Source organism: Babylonia areolata, chromosome 10 (genome assembly GCF_041734735.1).
Source record: "Babylonia areolata isolate BAREFJ2019XMU chromosome 10, ASM4173473v1, whole genome shotgun sequence".
Taxonomy (NCBI): domain Eukaryota; kingdom Metazoa; phylum Mollusca; class Gastropoda; order Neogastropoda; family Buccinidae; genus Babylonia; species Babylonia areolata.
In genome coordinates, this window is record NC_134885.1 from 19,602,581 (window position 1) to 19,627,801 (window position 25,221).

A 25,221-nucleotide genomic window follows, 5' to 3' on the forward strand; every position below is an offset into this window, starting at 1 on the left:
TTCCGCTCGGTTTGTGGTGCCTTTCACCCAGTTTTCATCAACTTTATGTTGAAGAGGGCAGTGTTGAAGAAAAAAAGTTGGGTGGCCATGCTGTCAGCTCGTTCCCGTACGACCGGTGTATTGCTTGGTCTGGTCCTCGTGTTCATGTTTTGGGGGGACAATTTATATCAACGCCGCGGATCTGGAGAATTGTTACTACGATGTGGAGACATTGAAGCAAACCCCGGCCCCAACCCTGACCAAGGCGCCTCAGGATCCTCCAGCATGCGGCAGACCCGGCTCTCCTCCTCTCACCCGTCTCGCTCCTCCAAGGAACCGTCCCTTGCTGACGTCATGTCATGTATCCAGGATGTGAAGGAGATGAACGCTTCCATGAACAGCAAGCTGGACGACGTGAAAGACGAAGTGCATCAGCTGCGGCAAGAGCATGGTGCTTTGCAAGAACTTGTTTGTGGGCTCAAGGATGAGGTGAGGGATTTACGCCAGAAGAATGACGTTCTCGAACAAAATAACAATGATTTAACGACTAAGATAAAGAATCTAGAGAATAAATGTGATGATCTGGAAAGCAGGTCTAGAAGGAACAATCTAATTTTTTACGGAATGGATAAAAGAGAAGGAGAAACAAGTGAACGATGTGAAGAACGGGTTCAGGACTTGATCACTGACACACTGGAACTTTCAGATAGTTTTGAGTTTGAACGAGTTCACCAATTGAATGCGAAGGCAGACTCCCCAATAATCGCTTGCTGTTCGTTCTATAAGCAGAAAATCAAAATTCTTAAAGCTAAGCAGAAGTTGAAGGGCACAAACGTGTTTATTGGCGAAGATTTTACAGAGGGGGTTCGAGAGATAAGGCGGAAGTTAAGCCCACACTTAAAGAAAGCTAGGAGTGATGGAAAACAAGTCCGTATGATCTATGACCATCTTTACATTGATGGAAAAAAATACTTCCTGGACTCGCAAGACCGTTTGAAAGAAACGAAATAGGAAGAAGGCCGGCTTCATGATTTTTATGATTTCGAGACGGACAATTCTGACACGGTTTCAAAAGAAATATTGACACATAAATTTTCCTCGATTCATTCACGCGATTCCCCGGGTATTTCAAATGAAGCACGTGGGAATTCAGGGAACAAAAGTTTACGCTCGGGTGGAAAGGCGCAGTTACAAAACGAGAACTCGCTTGAAGTTTCTCGTGCTTTGGATGTTAGCCCAAGGGGGGAAAAGGACAGGGTGCATTCCAGCCCGGAAGGAAATCGAAACACGAAACATTCTGTAAATAGTAACTCTTTTTCGTCTCCCGGACCCTCGAACCCTTTGGCTGTAAATAGTTCAAGATCTTTTTCCTTTCTTTCTTGGAACGTTAATGGTTTGCGTTCTAAGTTCATGTTTAATGATTTTTCTACATATGTGTCGTCTTTTGACTTCGTATGCATAGTTGAAACGTTTGAAGAAAATTGTAAAACAGATTTATTTCCTGGTTTTTCAATGTATTATAAACCAGCTATTAAATTTACCAGACAAGGGAGGAAATCGGGTGGTATTGTGTGTTTGTTTAGGAATGAGTTTTGTCCCTTCATAAGAAAACTACAAATAAAATATGAAAATATATGTGCATTTATTATTGATAAACAGTTGTTTGGATTTTCGAAAGATGTTCTCTTTGTATGTACTTATGTACCACCAGAAGGTTCTCCTTTTTATGCTTATTTTGATTATGATCATGGTATATCTGTACTTGAAGATTGTCTGACTAATCTGCTGTTAGAACTCTGTGATGTTTATATAATTTTGTGTGGCGATCTTAACAGCAGAACTTCTAATATCTCTCCTTCACAATCATCGAATGACAGTATTGGATCTTATCACAAAAGTTGCTCAATGAATTGTAATTGTAATTCTCAGGATACACACATAAATTCATATGGTAAATCAACGTTAAACATGTGCACTGCCTTAGGTTTGACAATATTAAATGGAATGTGTAACGGTGACCAGGAAGGTCACTATACATATACAGGCGAAAATGGAAGCAGTGTCAATGATTATTTTCTTTTGTCAAATGACTTTTATGAACTTGTTTATGATGTATGTGAATTATGTGTTGCTGATCGAACTGAATCTGATCATTTTCCTCTTGAGTGTCGTATTTCTTTTTCAAATAATAACCTAGTTAAAAGTAATGATTGTGATACCATACAGATGATAGAAAAATTTGAGTGGAATGAACAGTTTAGGCAGGAATTCCATAGTAAATTGACAGAGAAAGAAATTAATGATAAACTGAAAATGGCTTTGGATCTCATTGATGTGAATATAAATGACGCTTTAAAATTGTTCAATGAATGTATTCGAGAATGTGCAACTTGTATGAAGAAAACTTTTAGTGTGGGACATAATAAACAGCAAGAGGGATGGTTCGATGAGGAATGTAAATGTCAAAGGAGAAAAGTTCGCAGGTTACTTAGAAGGTTTCGTAGAACTTCAGATAAGGATGATAATACTGTGTATGTAAGAGCTAGAAAAGAATATAAAAATCTATGTGAGAATAAGAGAAAACAGCATAACAAAAGCTTACTAGACAATTTGGTAGCATCTGTTAAAGATCAAAAAGAATTCTGGGAATGTATGAAAAAAATTTCGTCCAAAAAGAGGCAGCCAAGGAATGACATATCTGCAGATTGTTGGTTTAAACATTTTAAAGCCTTGTTAGATAAAGATTTTGATTGTATTATCAGTGATCATAGCTTACCTGAAGTGGAAAACGAGTTTATGAATCGTCCAATATCTAAAGAAGAAATTTTAATTGCACTTAAAAAACTAAAGAATCGAAAAGCTGCAGGTCCTGATGGGATAATTGGAGAATTTTTGAAATCACCATGTGATCAGTTAATACTTTTTTTGACAACTTTCTTTAATGCTTTATTCGATAGGGGTATTTTTCCTGAAAATTGGTGTGAGTCAATCACTTTACCACTCTACAAGAAAGGTGACATAAATAACACTAATAACTATAGAGGCATTCCATTATCTGATATCAGCAGTAAAGTATTCAGTGCAATTATTAATTATAGGATTCAGGAGTATGTAGAATATAACAATATAACAGGTGAACACCAAGCTGGTTTTAAACGAGGATATTCCACAATTGATCATATGTTTACTCTTTTGGCATTTGTTCAGAAACAGTTTTCTCTTAATCGTAAACTTTACGTAGCATTTATTGATTTTGAGAAAGCTTTTGATTCTATCAATAGAAATTTATTATGGCCAGTTCTGGCAAAACATGACATAACAGGAAAGCTTTTTAAATGTATAAAGAGTATGTATAATGTTGTCAAAACAAGAGTTAGGTGTGGTAACAAACTTACTGAGTATATCAATTGCACTAGAGGAGTAAAGCAAGGAGATGTTTATAGTCTTATTTTGTTCTCATTATTCATAAATGAATTGGCTTTAGAAGTGATAGACAGAGGAAGACATGGTGCGAGATTCACAATTGATTTTATAGAACTGTTTATATTATTACTTGCTGATGATATTGTTTTGCTTTCAGAGACAGCTATTGGTTTACAGACACAATTGAATAACTTAAAAACTTCAGCCACTAAATTGCAATTAAATGTTAATCTAGATAAAAGTAATATTATTGTTTTTAGGAAAGGTGGTTATTTGGCAGCAAGGGAAAGGTGGGTGTATGGTGGTATTGATATGCCAGTTGTCAATGCTTACAAATATCTTGGAATCCTATTTTCTACTCGTTTGAGTTTTGTAGCTGCATGCAGGGATCTTTCAAGCATAGCAAAGAATGTGCTGTTACATATTATGAAGAAACTCTTTTTATTAAACAGTAATTCTTTGGATATTTTTATCAAGATTTTCGATACTCAGATACAGCCCATCGTACAATATGATTCAGAATTATGGGGTCTAGATAAAAATGCTACAATACAATGTGAGTCCGTTCATTTATTTGGACTGAAAAAGTTTTTAGGAGTTGAAATGAAGGCAACTAACGATTTAGTATATGGAGAGACGAACAGACATCCAATCTATATAAATTCTGCAGTTAGATGTGTTCGATACTGGTTTAAATTACTAAAAATGAATGAAAGCAGACTGCCACGTAAATCCTATAATATGTTGTATGATTTAGATTTTAGAGGTAAAAAGAACTGGGCGTCAAATGTACGAACTTGTCTCTGTGAACTGGGCTTTGGATATGTTTGGGAATATCAAGGAGTAGGTAATGAAAATATGTTTCTGAAACTTTTTCGTCAACGTTTGATAGACTGTAGATGGCAAAACTGGGAAAATCATATTCAGTCAAGTGATAGATTCTGTCTCTACAGATCTCATACTTCTACACATTTAATAAAGAATTATCTTTTGTTTAACATGGAAAGATATCTACGAGTTTTATTAACAAGATTTAGATTTGGCATTTCTGAAATTCATATGCACAGATATCGTTATAAGATTGTTGATCACACAGAGAAGTTGTGTCCTTTGTGCAAGCTGTCAAATGAAGATGAAGTGCATTTTGTTTTGATGTGTCCTGTGTTGCATGGATTTCGCGAAAGATTTATTCCAAAGAAATATTATGAACGTCCATGTTTGTTTAAATTATGTTTATTGATGGCATCATCTGATTATGGTGTCATACGTAATCTCGCATTGTATTTACACAAAGCTTTTAAGTTAAGAGAAACGGTATTATCATAATTTCTTTAACTAATTGTGAAAATGGTGAATGTTTACTGATAGTATGGTGACATCTCTATACTGTATTATCGCCCTTCATTCATATGGGGCTATGGCCTTGAGTGAATAAAACATCTCAGTCTCAGTCTCAGTCTCTGTCTCTCTGTCTCTCATTGTCTCTCTCTCTCTCTCTCTCTCTCACACACACACACACACACACACACACACACACACACACACACACACACACACACGCTCTCTCTCTCTCTCTCTCTCTCTCTCTCATCTCTCACGCTCACGCTCTCTCTCTCTTTCTCTCTCGCAAACGCACACACACAATCACAAACAGCAGACACACCCACAGACACACACAGAGAGACACACACAGACACAGACACACACACACACACACACACACACACACACACACACACACACACACACTTGCTCGTATGTACATGGAAATGCATGTAAGCACACAGGTACACACACATTTTCGCAAAGAACACAAAGCTTTGGTGTGCACACACACATACATATATAGACACATACAGACACACGCACACAGACACACACGGACTTAGATACATACACATGCAACCCCCAACAAACACACACACACACAAACACACACACATCCTCCCCCCCCCCCCCCCCCGCACCCCCCCCCCCCACCCCCACCTCCACACACACATGCGTGAATGCATAGGCACACACACACACACGTTTGTTGGGATACAGAGAGAGAAACACACACACACACGCGCGCTAGCGCACACACACAAACACACGCACGTACGTGCGCGCACACACACACACGCGCGCACGCACACACACACACACACACACACACACACACACACACACACACACACGCATGCACACACACATTCGCACGCACACTCACACACGCGAATGCATAGACGCACACACACATGATAGATGGGATACAGAGACACAGACACAGACAGAAACACACACACACACACACACACACACACACACACACACACACACACACACACACACACACACACACACACACACAAGCACGGACACAGGTGCCAGAAGAGGTATGCATTGATTATCCCCCCATCTTCTTCTGTAACACACGCGCCGCGCGCATACACACATGCACACACACGCACGCACACACGCACATACACACACACACGCACACGCGCGCGCACACACACACACACACACAGAGGTGCAACAAGAGGTATGCATTGATAATCCCCCCGATCTCTTTCTTTTACACACACGCCGCGCGCGTACACGCACACACACACACACACGCACGCACGCACATACACACACGCACGCACACACACGCACACGCACGCACACACACACACACACACACACACACACACACACACACACACACACACGTTGGTGAGCTGTTTTCATGGCCGCGCGTGCACGCAATTTTTGAAAACTCTTAATTTTTTTGTTGAAAACTGCAAATTAACTTCGATTTTTTTTTTCAGTCACTTCAGTTGCTAGATCGGTGCAGTTTGTTTCCTGTCTTCATGTCCAGTAATTCGGTGTGTTTCCGTGCTGTGCGCGGGACGTTTTACTGGACTTTCCTTCATGAGAAAGCGTGGCAGGGAGAAGGCAGCCATGCATGTCCGTGCTGTGTCAGTGAGTGCACCGGTGGCAGTTGTGCTTGTGTTCATGGTCGCTTACCTGCTGCAGTGTGGGGACATGGAGTCAAACCCGGGTCCCAACAAGAAGCAGACAACACTGACATCAGAAAACCAAAGCCAGACCGAGTGGAAGTAGTGACAGGGACATGGGGAGTGAAAGTGACAGTGAGAATGAGAAACTGTTCAAATATGGAATGGATGCATGTAATATGATTTATTCAAATGTGAATAGTTTTTCAAATAAAAAGGACGAAATTTTGATACGAATGCAAGAGATTAAATTCCGTGTTATTGCACTTTCTGAAATCTTGCCGAAGACAAATTCATTGTTCAATGAAGTGGAATGTCATGTTCCAGGTTATGATATGTTCATAAATAAAACAAACAAACAAACAAAGAACAAAAACAACAACAAAAAACAACAACAAAAACAAACAAACAAAGAGGAGTTGCACTTTATATTGATAAATCCTTGAATGCAAGAGAAAGTGAGGAAATGGATGGAAATGAGTTTGAAGAAAGTGTTTGGTGTACGTTTGTCAGTGTAAATGGGGACAGAGTATTACTTGGTTGTATATATGTATGTATAAGTCTAAACACAAGCACAGAAGAAAATGATGCCAAACTATGTCAAGTTTTAAATTCTAATTTAAGTGTTAAATATGATATAAAAACAATTGTAATGTGGGGGATTTCAACTATCACCATGTCAGATGGGATGGAGTGTGGTCCAGGAAAAAAGGGTGAAAAGATTTTAGAGAATATCCGAGATGCATTTCTTATTCAGAAAGTAACAGAGCCAACAAGAAAAGGAATTGGCCAGAACCCAGCCTTGGATGACTGGGTACATGTAAATGAAGATGACTTAATTTCATGTATTACCCACCTAGACCCATTTGGAAAAAGTCATCATTATATTTTATTATTCCAACTCTTTGTTCCATGAGAAAATAAAAAAAATACCTTAAGTATAGATATGACTTGAATAAGGGCAATTACAATAAACTTAGAAATACAATTGGAACTCATGACTGGGAGCCTATGGTGGACATGAATGTGGAATTGTCATGGAACTATATTAAAGATGTTCTCATGTCGGGTATGGAATCTTGTATACCTAAAGTGAAATCAAATAATGGTAAACAAATCAAACCTGTGTGGTTGAACAAAAAAGCTATGAGAATCATAAAAAAAAGAAGTTTAATCTTTATAAACGCTTTTTACAAACCAAGAAGGGGGTTGAATACGAACGTTATATCAAAGCAAGGAATGAATGTAACAAAATACTAAAGAAAACACGTAGAGAATATGTGAAAAAAAATTGCAAATGAAAGGAAAAAGAATCCAAAGAAATTTTGGAAATATGTTCCAGATCAAATGAAAACAAACATGGGTATTAGTACTCTTAAAACAAAACAGATGATTCCCTGGTGGTGTCTGATGAAGAAAAAGCAGAGACTCTAAATATTTTTTCTCAAGTGTGTTCACTAGAGAGAACACAGCAAATAGTCCAGACTTCGAAAAAGGCAGTAAATGAAATGGTACAACACTCTGTGATATGATTAACTCCTCTTGCTGTTGAGAAGGAATTACAAGAGTCAGATAGTAATAAGGCTCAAGGACCAGATAAGATTTCACCAAAAAGAGGTTATCAGGGAGTTATCTATACCGCTTTGTCAGCTTTTTAAAGAATCATTAGAAACTGGTAGGGTGGCTAGAAATTTCCTTTTATCTATCACTCTGTTTTTGTCTTTCTTCTTTCTTCACTGTTGTCTCCTTTTTCTGCCTTCCCAGTCCATTCCCCTTTCTTTTTTCAAGCAGGCCTTGACACTATTTTCTCTTTTCCGCAGTCTATGATGTACTGTCTGTGCTGTTCTGCTCTGGCGATTAGAAAGTGAGATGTAAACACTGGGATGGGTACTAGCTGCCCATTCTGCAGTGGTGTTTGCCTATATGGCCTTTTTATGTATTTTTTGTTTGCCTTTGAAGTATTGTTGTTGTTTTTCCCTTTTTTACGATTTTTTTGTAATCTCGGGAAGATAAATTAAGCGGAATGACTGGCGTTCTCAGCATGGCCTGATTTTATTTGCAGTAAGGAGCCAAATGGCTGGGATTAAGTGTCACGAACTGTGTTTTGTGGGTTTGTCTTGAATGTTTGTTTTTTTGTAGATGATACAGTTTTGTGTTGACGCGGTCGCGTATTTGTATGGTTTGACAGCCCTAATATGGCCCTGTGCGGTCGGCCAGATTATAAGCAACGGAACAAAACAGACGAACAGACAGACACAGACATAAAAACAGACAGAGACAGAGACAGCAAAAGAGGCGGAGAGAGAGAGATTTAAGTTAGAAGCACCTCTCCAAAATAAAATTGTGTTGGAGCGGGAATTCATATAAGAAAATATCAAAAGAAATGAAACAGAGATAGTGGGTGGGAGAGGAAAAAAAGCCAAAACGAATCGAAACTGGATGAACTTTTATTCGTCTAAAGTAATGAGATTTCCAGTTAATGTTGCTGTTTATTCAGTGAGTACCTGGGAGTAAAAAAAAAAAAAAAAAGCACTGTGGTATCGGCTTGAATGGGGACCACAGTCAAGTATCATCCACTTCACGGATGCGTCTTTGGGTGTGGTGCTCTAACTTCTGTCTGTATCGCTCAGGCCTGTTTAACGCTGAGATATTACTATGACAGGAAGAGTAAAGTACAGCCTTGTCATGTAGTCCCAAACCTCCATAGCAGCATCGTCATCATCCTCTTCCTCCTTCACCGCCAATAAAAAAAAAAGTCCCAAATGGAATGAAATCCTAAGCAATTTAAAATACTATGGCTTTGGTTCACAAACAGTGAAATGAATATGACAGAAATAAACACGACTGAAAATTACTTTAAGTCCGAACTTTATTCAAAATCTGGTCCAAAAGAATAACACCACTAGGGAGAGTAGCAGTACTCAAATCTTTGATATTGTCAAATTTAGTTTATCTGTGGATTTTACTTCCCAACCCTCCAGATTCTCAAGTTATGCAACTGCAAAAGATGTGCTGCAAATTTGTATGGGATAACAAAGCACACAAAATTAAAAGAAAACACTTAGTACAAGATATCCAGAGGGGAGGAATAGGAATGCCACATAATTATCAAAACTTACATACAGTCTCTAAAAATATCATGGGTTAAATAAAGTGTACACACAAAATTGCAAAACGGGGAAATACTACTGGGTTTGTTTGGTTTTCTTTTTGTTTGTTTTTGTTTTTGGGTGTGTTTTGTTTTTGTTTTTGTTTTGTTTTTTGTCCCGATATTGATCAGCTGGACACGTTTGGTGCAAAAATATCTTGAGAAAGTAAAGTTAATGGATTTCAGAAGGATGTGTTTTTTTTATTGTTATGAGAAAACCAGCGCATTACAAAGAATAGCCACTACTAAAACGCGATCAAAGGCATATTACAACATCATTACTGAAAAGATAGAGGTATCACATAGCAAAGCCTTTTTCAACTGGGAAAAACATATCAATACACATATTAGATGATTAGAGGTTTTGACGCGAGCTAAGAAAATTAAAGAGATAAAACTTTAATGGTTCCAACTTAGAATATGTCACAGAATACTGGTAGCGAACACGTTCCTAAAGAAAATGAGAATTACTGAAAGTGATACATGTAGTTTGTGTGACACAGAAAAAGACACAATTTACCACTGTTTGTGGGATTGTCAGTTCTCACCTTCTTTCTGGGGAGAACTTGAAAACACCTTGCAAAATAGCTGTCATCGTTGCGAAAGATTATCTTCTAATGGTGAACTGGCACTATTTGGTACGGATGAAAAGACACGAGCGGACGAGGTATTTGAATGAATAGTGCTGCTTGGTAAATCCCATGTGTATAAGTGTCGAATTGATAAAATAAAACCTAATATAAACGGGTTCCTTGGGGAGTTGAATTACAAATATAAAATGGAAAGGTACGAGTATAACTTAAATATGAAGCAAGCAGAACTGGAAAAAATAAGTGGCATCCATATAGTGGACTTCTTGAGAGATGAATCACTTACTATATTAGTTTGTCTAATGTCACACAAAGATTACAAACGACTATGTATGCGTGCCAAAAATAAATATGATAATGTATCACATCTCAGACAGTCGCGTTTAACTGGGTGTGTGTTTTTTCTGTTTGTTTTGTTGTTGTTTTGTTTTGTTTTCCCTTTTTTCTTCTTGTTCTCTCTCTCTCTCCAGTCGTGTATGAAATACGATTGTGTGTGTTGAGTTTTTCTAGTTTATGGAAAAATGTGGTGCTCTGCACTAATATGAACATCCAATCCACACTGGAACCAGTATCAGATGGTCGTCTGTTAAAAAGAGTTTTTGATGTTGTTCTTTTTTTTGGTTCTTTGTAATATTTGAATTTAAAAAAAACGTGAAAAAAGTCCAAAATTGGGTGGACTTTCATGCATTGCTTGCATAATGACCACAGTTTCAATACCCCTGTAAGCCCACGATTCCTCGCAGTCCCACGATTTCCCTCACTTTGAGAAAATCGCAAGAAATCGTGGTCGTTTCCCTTCCACGTTTTCTCTCAGTTGCGTGAAGAACACAAGCGCGTGCGCGCGCGCGCACGCAGACGCACACACACGCACACATACACAACAACAACAACAACAACAACAACAACAACACCGACGACGAGAGTATACCGAGAGAATTGTAAATTGCCAGTTCTCGAGGAAACAGTTTGGGGTTTCATGAGGTCAGCGAATTTATCGTCGTTTATATTTATTAATCACTACTCAATCAGACTACTATGTCTGGGATAGCAGGAGGGAGGGATTTATTCTAAACCCAGACCGATGAAGATATTGCAGAGCACAGTTCAAAATGAGAGACATTAAATGCTTATTCATGGGGGTGGGGGGGGGGGGGGGTCCGACGTTTCGAAAGAACTGAAACGATCGAAATAAACATGTAATGTGATGGATCATTTGGTCACCAGATTATTACAGTGGAATTATTTTTGCTTTCTTTTATCAGTACAATGGTTATATGAATAAGTTAAAGAATTAACAATGACAGGAGCACTAGGGTGATGAATGAGATGAAAAAAAGTTAAATAAATGTCGATTTCCGACACTTGTGGGCTGAAATGATTTGTTTAGGCACAAAACTCATTCAGTAATGCGAGATCATAAAACTGGGATCTATCTTTTTTTTTATTGGTCATTTAGAAGCACTTGAAAATAGTACTTTAACTTGTCACATACTGACAGAAATGTTAAAGCAAGAAGGAAGGGTTCTTTATCAAATTTAGGAAAACATTAACTGGTACTGAATCTCTTTTTTTCAAAGTTTCTGAATACTCGTACTTTTTCAGCCGATTGAGATGCACTGGTAAGTAGTCCTAACAGTAGCTGTCAGGCACAAAAACATTTGCAATATTATGTTTTGAAGAATACGTTTCAAAGACAAAGACTGACTGTTTATTCAGGAAGGGTGGGGTCGACACTGTTTGCCGAACATACAATAAAGTCAAAGAACTGGAAATTATACAAACGAAAAGCACGAATTTAGCATTATAATTTTAACTAAACTTCCAAATTCATGGCCATATATCAAACAGATCATGATAATCATAATAAGAGGGAACTGACCGGATACTGAATACGTGATAAGAAAAACAAGGTCCCATACAAAAGCATATATGGGCAAATGCATATATTAACCGTAAAAAAGGGAGAAACAAAATGTTAATGAATATAGCTATGTTTCCAAGCAACAGCTGTAACCATAAAGAAATCATTCTGAATGAATGCTGAACTACAATCAAATATAACATATTTTCTTGGTTGACCTGTTAATATATGATATCTTGTTATGTGATGGGCTTTTCCTTGTTTTTCACATGCCATCCTAAAATCCTTCCACAACCCCACACAGTTGAATATTAGAATTTTCAGTATATTGGACGTGGCCCTTCAACAGAAGCAAGATTCCCGACTGACAAACTCATTCCAAACACAGTTACACATTTCACAACAGTTTGCACTTTTCAAAATCAAACCGTTCTGTTACTTTTCGCCTTCTTTTCATTATTCCATATACAGCTGACACACTAAACCACTAAACTATTTAGCAAAATATGAGTATTGAGCGAGCAATTATTTCTAAAGCATGTTAAAAACTTGAAGGGAAGCACTTTTGCAACAGCTTCATTAGATATATAATGTTCTGGAAACAGTAAAGTAAAACACGTTCAACGTATCCTGAAATGAAAGGTGTCTGCTCGTGCACCTGTGTGTGTGTGTATGCGCGTTGTGGTGTGGTGTGGTGTGTGTGTGTGGTGGTGGTGGTGGTGGTGTGTGTGTGTGTGTGTGTGTGTGTGTGTGTGTGCACTCAAGCTTGTGCGTAAGCTTGCTTTGCCAGTTTGTGAGTTTAAACGTGGGTGCACATATATATGACTGTACCTGTGTGGCTGTGCTTGCTTACACACATGTATGTGATGCCAGTCAGGTATCTCTGTCTAAAGCATAACTGAGATACGCAAATGATTCAACATGCACAGCCCCCTGCTTCACATTCCACCCCCAAAGTAGAAAACCACAGCCAGAATGACAGGCACCAAAGCCACCAGACAGCCGTATCCCCAGGCACTGCCTGCCCTCCCTTCCCTCCCATCTCCCACTGTGCGATGCTGGATGGAATACACGGTTTCTCTGTACGCCTTTTCCGTGGCTTCCCGAGCTCCTGGCCAGGCGTGAGGCCCCAGCAGACGGTAGTGAAAGGGATAGGCGGGCCCGAACAACACAGCCAGGGCCATCTTCACATCGCCTCGAAGCAGAAAGCGCCACCAGTCAGGCGCCACACCAATGTCAGCAGCTAATTCGTCACAATAGGGGGTGCAGAACAACTGGAAGAAGTGAGGTGAGCATTCATTAGTCTGATAGTTTTAGGCGGTATGGACAAATTAATCAAGAATGCATACATATCAGAAAAATTTGGTGAAACTCTATATGAAAGAAAGACATATGGGCAAAAAAAAACCAACAGCTCTTAACAGCTGTTCTGGTCTCACTCTTTCAAGCTTGCCCTGGAATGAACCAGTGTGAGTCAGTAAAACATTAAGGGCAAGTCCCATCCAAAGAGTGTTACTGGTCACTCTGCTAATAATGTGTTTCAGTATGAACTATTAGTTTGGTGTACATTTTCTGATATGAAGAGTGAAGTAAATTGCATATTTTTCCTTTTGTGGTGTGACTGTTCCACTGATACATCATGGTTAAATCCACAGCAAGCTTCGTGAATGCACATCATAAACTATTATTATTATAATCATTTATTATGAGCATTTACGCCTACTCTTGAAAATAAGCCCTAGGCGTGTACAAATAGAACACACACGTAAATATCAAAAAAGAAAAACTGAACACAAGATAACAAACAATACGCCACAAGTCAAAGCACACGATCATAAACAGTACACAATCCAAAATACAACCAACACATTTCTCAAACTCTCAACACACTCACTCACGATCACTAATGGTCATTTTAATTCATACTGGAAAGGGATGAGTTGCTGAGAATTAATCAGGAGGGGAAAAGGTGGGTCTTCAGACTGGATTTGAAAGCTTGCAGCGAAGATGAGTGACGGAGAGGCAGAGGAAGTTGATTCCAAAGAATAGGGGGTTGGTATAAAATAAAAAAAATTTAAAAAAACCCAACTGCGTTGGCCATACGTTTTGGTTCAAACAAGGGGGATCCTAAGCAGGCTGGTGTCAGAAGAAGAGCGGAGTTGGCGCGAGGGCATGTAAAGATAAATGAGATCAGAAAGATACTGTGAAATAGTAACCTCTGTGGACTTGAAACAAAGAGAGACGACTTTGTAGATAATTCTTTCTTGTACTGGGAGCCAGTGTAGGACATTAAGGAGAGTAGAGACGTGATCTAATTTAGAGGAATGAAAGACAAAACGAGCAGCATGGTTTTGGACTCTGTGAAGCATAGCAATGAGGTAGCTGGGTGAAGCGACAAGCAGGGAATTACACTAGGCCAGGCGGGACAGCAAAAAGACACAGAGGAGAGGTTTTAGTTGCATCTTCAGTCAGGAGATGACGAATGGATGCAATCCTGCTAATTTCAAAGTAACACAATTTGCATAATCATATTTGCAACATGCTGCTGATAGGAAAGAGACTTATCGAGTATAACACCAAGATTGCGGACGGAAGAGGAAAGAGGAATGTCGGTGCCACAGGAGACTGGGGAAGGAAGAGAGATTGAGCGGCAAGGTCTTTGTGGGGTGATAATCATGATTTCAGTTTTATCCTCATTTAATTTCAACTATTCATAGAAAGAAGAAAAACAATACATACAATGTACTTGTAGTAGCCACGTATTTGGAGGACCTGTAGGTTTGTGCGATCAACATCCTGCTGTCTGACTTTTCTGTCAGGGAGCCGATGCCTGCCGGCCAACACCCGAGCTGCCAGACGTGCCTGCATTTCAAGAGCAGGGGCCTGGGGTCCAACAACTAACGCCGTGCACCCCACCAAAGCCAGAGAGTCGTGAGACAGCGATGTAGGGTACATCATTTTGAACAGGTCGAGTCTCCCGCTCTCTGTCGACATACCACCAAGAAAAGTGAAGGCGGGTGGGAAATGTTCTGCTCTGCTCAGTGTTAAAGCTAAGTGGGTCATTTTCTGTTATGAAGAGATGTCAGAATATGTTTCCTTGTTGACTGCCCTATTCATTGTTCTACGACATATTCGATAAAGGCACCTGAATAGTTTAATGTTAAAGTCATCCAGAATATTTTCTGTGCAGGGGAAATATCATGCAGTGTGAGACTGATTCAGGAAATGCACTGTGTGTAGCTCCAGTCTTTTGCTTGTTAATAAAACAAATAAACTATGTTACAGCAGTGCAGAAAACGTTTTGTACACATCCGTATTTTGTTCTATATTGCATCACATTTGATACACACATGGCATGCATGAAATCAGACACACACACATCATAGATCATCAGCACTTTACCTAACCTTCATATCACCATTTCTAGCTGTAACAGTACAGTGAGAAACTGGGGATGATCCACTAGGCAGTGATCACGTGCCAATCACACTGTCGTTTAAGGATTGTACCATATCTAAACACAGCGGAGAAGATGAAATCCCCAAATTATAAATACGCGAACTGGGAAACAATTCAAAACTATCTTACGACAAAGCATACCTAACGTGGCTAAGACTCAGAAAAGTACTTGATAAACATGTAAAAGAAGGCGCTCATAAAGAAATGTTTCACAAAAATCAAGGCGAATACAGTCATAATAATGGTCATAGTTCTGTTTGAATGAAGTATCTGACCATAAGGATATGGAAAACGTGTAGGCCAAAATGAAAGAAATGAAATCAGGCACTGTTCTGCAAGACTATCCTATTAAAACGAAAGATAAAGAGTTTCTGTCCCTCAAGAGAAGGCTGAAGAATTTGATTGTATGTATTCTAAAACAGGTAGTGTGGATAGTTTGTCAAATAAATGAAAGACATTAAGAGAGGAAGAAGAGATCAATGACAAATATAGAGATCCTACCCCACAAAATGATAATACAATCAACTCGGCAATAACTTTACAGGAAGCAAAGAACGCTATTCATTTGTTGAGTGGCAAAAATGTGTCAGTTGGTAAGGATGTAGGTTCGTACACCATGTTAAACCATTTGCCAGAAAACTGGATAATTATATTACATACATAATTTCAAAAGTGCTGGGAATATGGACAAATCCCTGAGGTTGGAAAACTTCCATTGTAACTCCTGTATTAAAACAGAGTAAACCTCGAACAGAAGCTTCGAGCTATAGACCTATTTCGGTTACTTCCCACGTTGGGAAAGTCATGGAGAAAATTGTAAATATTAGAATGGTATATCACTGTGACAAAAATAACAATTCCGTCAGCTCAAACTGGATTCCGGAAAGGAAGATCTACAACTGATCATTTGACCCGTCTCACTACCCAAATTAAAAAACAGTTTTCTAAGCGAAAAAGTATCCTTGCGTCCTTCTTCGATCTTACTAAAGCTTATGACCGAGTATGGCATAGCAGACGGTTATCTAAGCAAAAACAAACTGGTCTGTCGGGTCATGTTTATGACTATGTTAAATCCTTTTCAAGTGGGAGATATATAGTAGCAAAAGTGGGAGTAAGTTTATCAACCTCTAGGCCTATAAATATGGGAATCCCGCAGGGTCCCATTATTTCTCCATTGTTGTTCAACATTATGCTTTATGATTTACACACGTTTTTCATCACCTACCAGGCTGGCTCAATATGCTGATGATATTGTTATATGGATTCAGACATCCTTGAGGAAAAGGACAAGCCTACATTACATCAATTATGTAAAGAAACATTTTCAGGGTGAACTCGATAGACTGAGTGCAATATGCACTCTAATAAAAAACGCATTTGATCCTCTTTAACAATGGTTATAATCCCAACAAACTACCACGATTTTTGGCGGGGAGGACGTGAAATATTTTTCAAGTCGGAAATAAAATCTCTTGGGATCCTATTTACTTCAAAACTAAACTGGAAGAAACACACTGATTCAATAGTGACTAAAGCAGTTAAAAGTTTAAATTTCTTAAAAATTGTAAGTCACTCTCCTTGGGGACAAGACTCCAAAATTCTTTTACATTTAGCGACATCTCTCGTAAGATCAAGATTGACCTACGGTCAAGAAATCTTCTTTTCTGCTCCGCCGACGTTTCTAAAGAAGCTGCGAATAATTGACAGTAAAGCTGTGAAACTGGCTTTAGGGGTACCTGTACATACTAAGACCTCAGAAGCCTATAAGCTTCTACCACTAGATTAAGTCAGAAAATTAAGTTCTGCTAAATACATTGTGAGATGTACAGCAGTGGAGGATTTTGAGGAATTAAATATTAGGTCTGATATTGATTTTCCAAAAAATGCACAAAATAATTCAATTCACATCTACAAACCATTCGAACATATGTATCAGATATTTAAAATTCTTCAGACACTGATTTGCATGATATGGCACCTCGTGTTCTGGTGCCACCTGTCCTCCCTGGGAGGTAACAAAAGCAAACGTCAACATATGTGCTTCTGACACAACAAAAGGAGAATCTCCAGATATAATAGCACGCATCTGTCATAATTGAATTAGAAGAAAATTTTGATTATCATTTAAAAGTTTACACTGATGGCTCGGTTCTGGATGATAGCAGTGCAAGATCTGCTTTTGTTATTCCTGGCCTAAAAACAGAAAAATCATATTACTTATGTAAGGGACATTCAATTTTTACAGCTGAATTGGTGGCCATCCTTGTGACTTTAAATCATCTTGCTAAAATACTAATGATGGTAAGTAATATTCTATTTTGTGTTAATTCTCAATCTGTTTAAAAAAGTTTGCTCCTTTTTGAGAATAATCAAAGAGAAGATTTATTGTTTGAAATTAGGTATTTATTGCACTCCCTATTTGTGAAGGGTACAAATGTTGATTTTTGTTGGATACCATCCCACACTGGATTCCTTTATAACGGCCAAGCAGACATTACAGGGAGCAAAGAATCATACAGATAGTATGAAAGTATATTGCCCATTGTCAAACAAGGAAATAAGCAATATACTAGAAAGAGATTTTTATAGGTGCTTGAATTCAAGTCTAAAACCTCGTCAGTTGACTCTCTCAGACCGATTCGCAGACCAATTCTGAGTTTAGCTCTCAGACTATTATCAAATTCATTACGGACCAAGTATTGTTCTAATGTCAAGTGCACATGCTTTAGTAACCTGAAAATTAAGCATATAATTTTTAACTGTAGCTTGATGAAGCCTTATATACACGAAAGTGTGTCTTCACAAGTGACTGAGAACGTTGATGTTTTTGACTTTTTGCACTCATTATCAGTTGTTTCGCTTGTCAGTTTAATGACTTCTCTTTTACGAAATCCTTTAGTTGATTTCCTGTAACTGTATTTAGATTTTTTTCAGATTTCACCCTCATTTGCCCAGTTTCCCCCAATCCTCCATTCATTCACATCCCCCATCCCTTCTAACCGATAATACTCAAATGTATTCATAAATACTTCAACAAAATGTCTTCAATCACCGATATGTTTGACCGGACATTAAAGAAAATTCCTTTATACACACAGACGCACACACACTCCAGTTGACCATTCAGTTAAAATCACAAACCAGATCAAACATCAATATGCAGGTAGTAAAAATGTGCCAGCCACTTCATTTGACATTAAAAAAGGTGTATTACCAAGCATGGCATTCAAAATTACTCCATAAAATAAAATCCATTGGTTTATCAGTTTGTATATTTTATTATTTCAAAGCTTTTTTAAGCAATCGAGTAATCTGAACAAAGTTTAGAAAAACTTTAACTCCAGATCACTTGACATGGGAATCCATCAAGGATCAGTAACTGCACCAATACTTTTCAACATCTTGGAACGATCTTTCATGATCTTTCATAATCTTTGTCAAATAATGTTGAAAAGGTACAATATGCAGACGATATATGCAAATGAATGAAATTAACAATGAACGCAACACACTCCTCTTAGATCAATGAATTAGTCAAAGAGGCTTTATTAAGAAGAATTGATTAAGCTGACTAACTACATGTCAGAAATGGGTTGACTCTGCAGCCAGAAAAATCTTGCATGGTTCTGTTTAACCCTGGTGATACCCCAGACACATTGCCTACTTTTAAAATAGGTGGGTCAGTGACCGAGTATAAACAAGTAGTAAAATTCCTTGGCGTATGTCTTACATCAAACCTGACATGGAACGTTCACTTGGAATTCCTCTTGACAAAGGTTATTATCAGGCAACACTGGGGTCAAGATACCTCTGTACTTATACACCTAGCAACATGCTCAAAGCCAACCTATACACAAGAGGTATTCTTTTCTGCACCAAAATAAATGTTTAAAAGATTACAAAATGTGGATAGTAAGCTTGCCATTGGTGTTCCAGTTCATGCTTCAAAACATACACAGAAATTAAAATATTACCCTTCAAAGAACAGATGAAACTTGCATCAGCAAAGAATATCCTGAAACGTACAACAGTTCAAATTTCAAATACAGCCGAAATAAGTTTAAAATCGAACCTTCCTTTCCCTAAGAGAGCACAGTCTATTCACTCCCTCACAGCAATAGGTACTTATACCTCTGGCTTATTTAAATCATCAAATGTGAACCCAAATCAAACTGCTCCTCGGTTTTCATATACGACAATACCTAAAACGGAGATGAGCAACGCAACATTTGACATTAATTACCTGGACTTAAAGAAAGCTGAAGGCGCTGCCCTCTCTGCTTTTGTTAAATCTCACAATCAAAGAAATGTATCCAGATCACCTTAAAGTACATACAGATGTTTCAATACTTGATAACAACCACGCAGGGGCAGTATTTATAATTCCGTCATTAAAAATTGAGAAGTACTATCATATCGGTAAAGATTTTTAATTAAATCACGGCAGAACTTTTGACTATAGTAATGGGATTTAATCATTTAATTAATCCTCCCATTACTATATTTCAAGTGTTTTTTGTGTGTAGATTCTGAATCTGTATGACAAACATAAAAATCTTTTAATTTGAAGACAAGAGAAGAACTCGTAAAAGAAAATCCTCATGTAATTCATTTTTTCACCATCCGTGGTCCAACGATTAATTTTTGTTGGATCACTTCTCAAGAAGGGATCTGTGAGAAGAAATCCTGGGAAATGAGCAGGTGGATCGTTGTGCGAATAAAAGCGCAATAAATATTTACAATGTCATAAAAATTCATATTCCATATTCAGTAAAAGAAGGTTATTCTATACCAGAAAAAAAACCTTGCTGGAGTCATGCCAAGCTGGCGCAAAACTGATCGTATAATTTCTCTTAAAACAAAAGGGCATTACAGTAACACAAGGCTCACTTGGCTACAGATTACGGCTGGATGCCATAAAAACAAAATACACTTCTAAAGTAACTTGTATCTGTGGTAATCAAGTTATCCCAGTGCGTATTTTCTATGAGTGTTAACAGTTGAAAACATATTTACCTCTTTCATTTACAAAATCTGCAGTTCCATCTGTTTTCCTTAGAAATGTTTTATATAACAATCACCTTGTGTTTGAAATAGTTAAGAGTTTAATTCAGAGTCCCATTGGCTCTTTGTTATATATTGACGGGTTAACTGGTTAGATTGCTTTATTTTGTATATACGTATATAATCATTTTAAAAGGTAATTGAGGAGAGGAGTAACAGGAAAATCAGTGATGATTTAAGGCAAGGGTGGGGTGCTAAAGTGATGGATTTTTGTCTAATATCACAATTGTGGATAGACGTTAAACAAAAGAACGAACAAACAAAGCCCCCCTCCCCCTGAACCACAGCTTCTGTTTGCTTTCTGGATGCAGTGCTATATGCATGCCACTTCTGCGTCAAGGATCTGCTGCTGTCTAAAATGCTGGACAAGTAGCAGAATTTCTCCATCGTAATGAGATTATTCTCTCTGTAGTTTATGAGAACTGGTTTGGGGAAGAGTGACTGAGACCTGAGATTGTGTTGGCAGCAACATGACCTTAGTCTTGCCCAGGCCAGCTGTATGGCTATCATGTCCACAGGCAGCAGCAAAATGAACTGGTCTCAGCTGCACTAGCTGCCGTTATGCAAATGCCCAGCCATATACACATCTGCAAAGGTACACACATGGTAAAGACTCGTTTGTTTTGGCCTTGGTCTGCGATGTACATCTGTTAAAAAAAAACAATCTTCATTTTTCTGTTCTGGGAGCGTCAGTGAGCAGTGCTCTGAACGCGATCAATAACTCCACTGGCCACAGCTTCCTTCAATGTCTTCCACACCAAAGATTATAGTATGTAAATGGAACCAAAACAAATGACGGCTGAGTCGTTCTGGGAGGGTTTATCCCTGAATGACAGCTACAGAAATACATTCAAAGGCTGAGACATTGATTCATATGTATTATCTTTTCATTTCCACCCCTTAATTTGAGCTGTTTAGACTTTACGATGGGGTTGACAGCGAGTGAGGTTGTTTTCAACAAACCTTTTCTTTCTTTTCGTTGTACTTGCTAATTCAGGAAACAGTTACCTAGTTTATTTCCCTGATGATAATTGTTCTTTGACTGCCAGTCCTATACAAGAGAATTGCTGACATAATCTGAGGCAAAGGGGGCTCTTGCTGTTCCCTTACTGATATCTGAGGATATGATGGACGGGTCAATGGCGTTGAAGCTGCACTTTTGACCTGTGCCGAAGATGATGTCATCGACCTCCTTCAGCACCTTCCCATCCTTCAGGTGAATCTCACCTGTACCTGTCACCCTCTGTATGGCAGACACCACCTTTACCTGGCCTGTGAACACCTGGGAGACACCATAAAAAAGTTTCTGTTTGTCCATCTGTCTGTCTCCATCTGTCTGCCTGTCTGATTCCTGGAAGACATCACGATATGCTCTCTCTCTCTCTCTCTCTCTCTCTCTCTCTCTCTCTCTCTCTCTCCCTTTTTTACTTTTGCAGTAAAACATCTTCTCGGTATTCCAGTGCATTTCTCAAAGTTCTGCATAGGTAAACTGGGAGGTATCCTTTGTTTGTGAAAACTTATGTAAAGTATTGCTTTAAACTGTTGAAATCGCGTTAGATTAGACTTGTAAACAGGCATACGATATGATGTTATCCCAGACAGAGAAAGGAAAAGAAAATCGGGCTTCTTGTGTAACAAACGTTTTGTCAGAAAATGGTTTTTCAAATGTGTGGATGTGTCAAGGTGCGGGGTGAAGCAAACTTTTATCTCAGAATTTAAATCCACACTGCATGTTTAAACAAAATTGGCATTCAGACACAGAAACTAAGGATAAGTACAGCTGGTTCCATTCATTTTAAAGTACATTTCAAGCTAATAAATTCCTAACTGTTATTACGAATAAATGGATTCGTGCAATGCTTGCCCAGTTCAGATTAAGAACTCTTGGCTTTAATGCCAACACAAAATGCTTTTTGCCAGGTACGTCCACAAATTCTCCATAACCTTTGTGTAACTCCACAGTTCATAATGAAATTCATTTTATGTTTGATTGTAAATCACATGATGATTTGAGAAGTAAATGTGTGGTTTTTGAAAAAGAATACAAAAAGAAAGGATCTTTTTATCATACTAACATCAGAACATTGCGAGGTGATAATCCTGAATGCAAAGTTTACATCAGAATCTATGAACATAAGGCAAAAAACACTACAAGCATATGCTAACTGTGTGGTCTGACAGGTTTGACAATTTCCTTCTGGAGCCAGTGATGGAATCTGTTGCACGGTGCACTGATAGATGAATGAACGGAGTTATGCGCTGGGCAGTCTGTTGGTTGCTACCATATTTTTCTTTTAAGAAGAAACTTTGTTTTGTTTCATTATTTGCTTTCACCATTTCATTCGTAATGGTTTGTTATACAATGAAAGAATGTTAACGCAATTCACCCATGTCAAAAGGACCTCATGGTCGATGACATTAATTTAAAGTGTCAAAGCGTCAAAAGCGTCTCTCTCTCTCTCTCTCTCTCTCTCTCTCTCTACCACGTTGTCATTCTCATTTTAATGTTTCATTTTGTAACGATTCTATGTCAAACACTCACCTTCAACTCTCTCTCTCTCTCTCTCATACACACTTTTGACCCCGTTCCCTGGCCTGTCTTGTTCCTTCTTAGCCATTATTCCATCGTTCTTAAGCTTTTCTTCCCATTCACCGATTATGTAAGTTTATTGAAACAATAACAACAATAAAAATCAAACAATGAAAACCACGCACAGTATACAGTCGCTACAACAATACAAAACAATATCAACCCAAAAATCGCCGCTGGCTGTGACACAGTTTACCTTCGAAGGCAGAAGGTCATTGATCATGAAGCTGGCCCGCACAGGAGGGGTGACTGCATCGCACTGTAGTCCAGAAGTGACAGGACTCAGGTTCTGGGTGGCTTTGCTGACAAACTTGCGAATAAGGAATGAAACGGGCATGTAATTCATTAACATGCGACTGAACATGAAATCCAACGGCCTGAGACCCTTTTCGATGCGGGAAATGACGTAGCATCCGTGATGAACACTGAGATACACCTGTGACAATATATAACATATTAACAAACATATCAACATGTTCACCAAGAGATTATTTTTATATTGAAATCAGACTGTTGTTGTTTCTTAAACCAGTCATCAACAATAATGTTTGTACTCAGTTGATATGATGGTGACAACATGATTATGACAACTGGTATAAACCATGAAAAAGAGCATAAAGTGAAGTCCCCCTCCCTTCTTTCTGGTTTCTCCTGTTCCTATTTACGTGTATTCATAAGTTCTTGTCGTTCATCACTTGACCTTTGCCTTCGAAGGTAAACTGTGTCACAGCCAGCGGCGAGTTTTGGGTTGATATTGTTTTGTATTGTTGTAGCATATAAATGACTGGTAACAAAGCGCTTTGATTTGCCTCTGCACAATGATTGAGCGTTATATAAATTCTTTCACTAGTATTATCATCTTCATCTATTATTTATTTATTTATTTACTTATTTCTTCTTTTTTTTATCTTATTTTTATTTTATTTTTTTCTCAAGGCCTGACTAAACGCGTTGGATTACGCTGCTGGTCAGGCATCTGCTTGGCAGATGTGGTGTAGCGTATATGGATTTGTCCCAACGCAGTGACGCCTCCTTGAGCTACTGATACTGATACTTCTTCATAGTAACCTGCAGCTGGTGATCTGTCTTTCCTGTGCTCTGGTCCTCTAAAATACATGCACATTAAACCCACACTCATCATCCTGGAACGTAACAGACAAGAAAAGCCAACAACTTAAAAGAACTCTGAATGTTTCTAAGGTAGTGTAAATGAATCAGGAGTCACTGTCACACCATTCATATGTCCTTAAAATCTATTCATGCTGGCCCAGGCGTTGAGGTGGAATGACATCGATATTTTCTCATAAAATGAAATCATTGTCTTCACCTTCTAAGATCAGATATGAATTGAAAAGAACTGGCGGGAAGCAGCTTTGAAAGCGAGAAATTTGACCTGTGGATTTGTTCAGCATTTAGCTGATCACGCATTGCATTGGTTCTCTCGCACTCGCCAGTAGTTCTAGGATTACAACTTGCCGTGGGCATTTTTTAGCACGCTTATAAAACAGCTCTGACGCGCTGGTCTAAAACTGATAAGAATTTTTTTGGAAATACGTTCTTCAATGGAAGACATTGCTGTGCATTGAGTCGGGCCAAGGTAACAAAAAACAACAGCTAAACAACATTCATGTCATACAGATATCCAGTGTTACCTGTTTAGCGACAGGAGCAATGTCACAGGCCACATCTCCCCCAGAGGCCGCGCTGCCTAAAAACAACAACAACAAAAAACTAGTGTGCCGTACACAATACATAATCTAGGCCATTGTGCAAATTGTTCAACCATCTCACACACCCCACCTCCCACACGGGGAGAGAGACCACCAGAAAGTCTGACCAACAGACAGAAATTAAGTGTTCTTAGAATCACAATTGCTTTTTACATTTTAACATCCTCTCTCTCTCTCTCTTTTACAGTTATATATGAGTACGTATGTGCATGTGTGTATGCGCGCGCGTGTGTGTGTGTGTGTGTGTGTGTGTGTGTGTGTGTGTGTGTGTGTGTGTGTGTGTGTACTTAGTGTGGGTGTACAATGGTTAAGAGTTAAACGCATTTGATTTTCTGCATGTGGATCTTTGCTTCGAGTCCAAAGAGCAGCAGTGTTTTTATTTCCGCTCAT

At 38.6% G+C, this 25,221-nt stretch overlaps 1 protein-coding gene across 4 annotated transcripts in view; it reads right to left on the reverse strand.

The window, feature by feature from the left end:
- Window positions 1-9,075: 9,075 nt before the first annotated feature.
- The window catches only part of LOC143286869 (dimethylaniline monooxygenase [N-oxide-forming] 2-like), a 22,941-nt gene continuing 6,795 nt past the window's right edge, over window positions 9,076-25,221 (reverse strand). For all 4 annotated transcript variants that reach the window (XM_076594759.1, XM_076594761.1, XM_076594762.1 and 1 more), the window contains exons 5-9: window positions 24,754-24,809; window positions 23,298-23,537; window positions 21,622-21,793; window positions 14,728-14,972; window positions 9,076-13,262 (exon numbers count right to left, since the gene is read on the reverse strand). In XM_076594759.1, coding sequence (XP_076450874.1) covers window positions 12,927-13,262; window positions 14,728-14,972; window positions 21,622-21,793; window positions 23,298-23,537; window positions 24,754-24,809 — 1,049 coding nt within the window. In that variant the 3' untranslated portion in view covers window positions 9,076-12,926. The remainder of the gene's footprint in view (window positions 13,263-14,727; window positions 14,973-21,621; window positions 21,794-23,297; window positions 23,538-24,753; window positions 24,810-25,221) is intronic.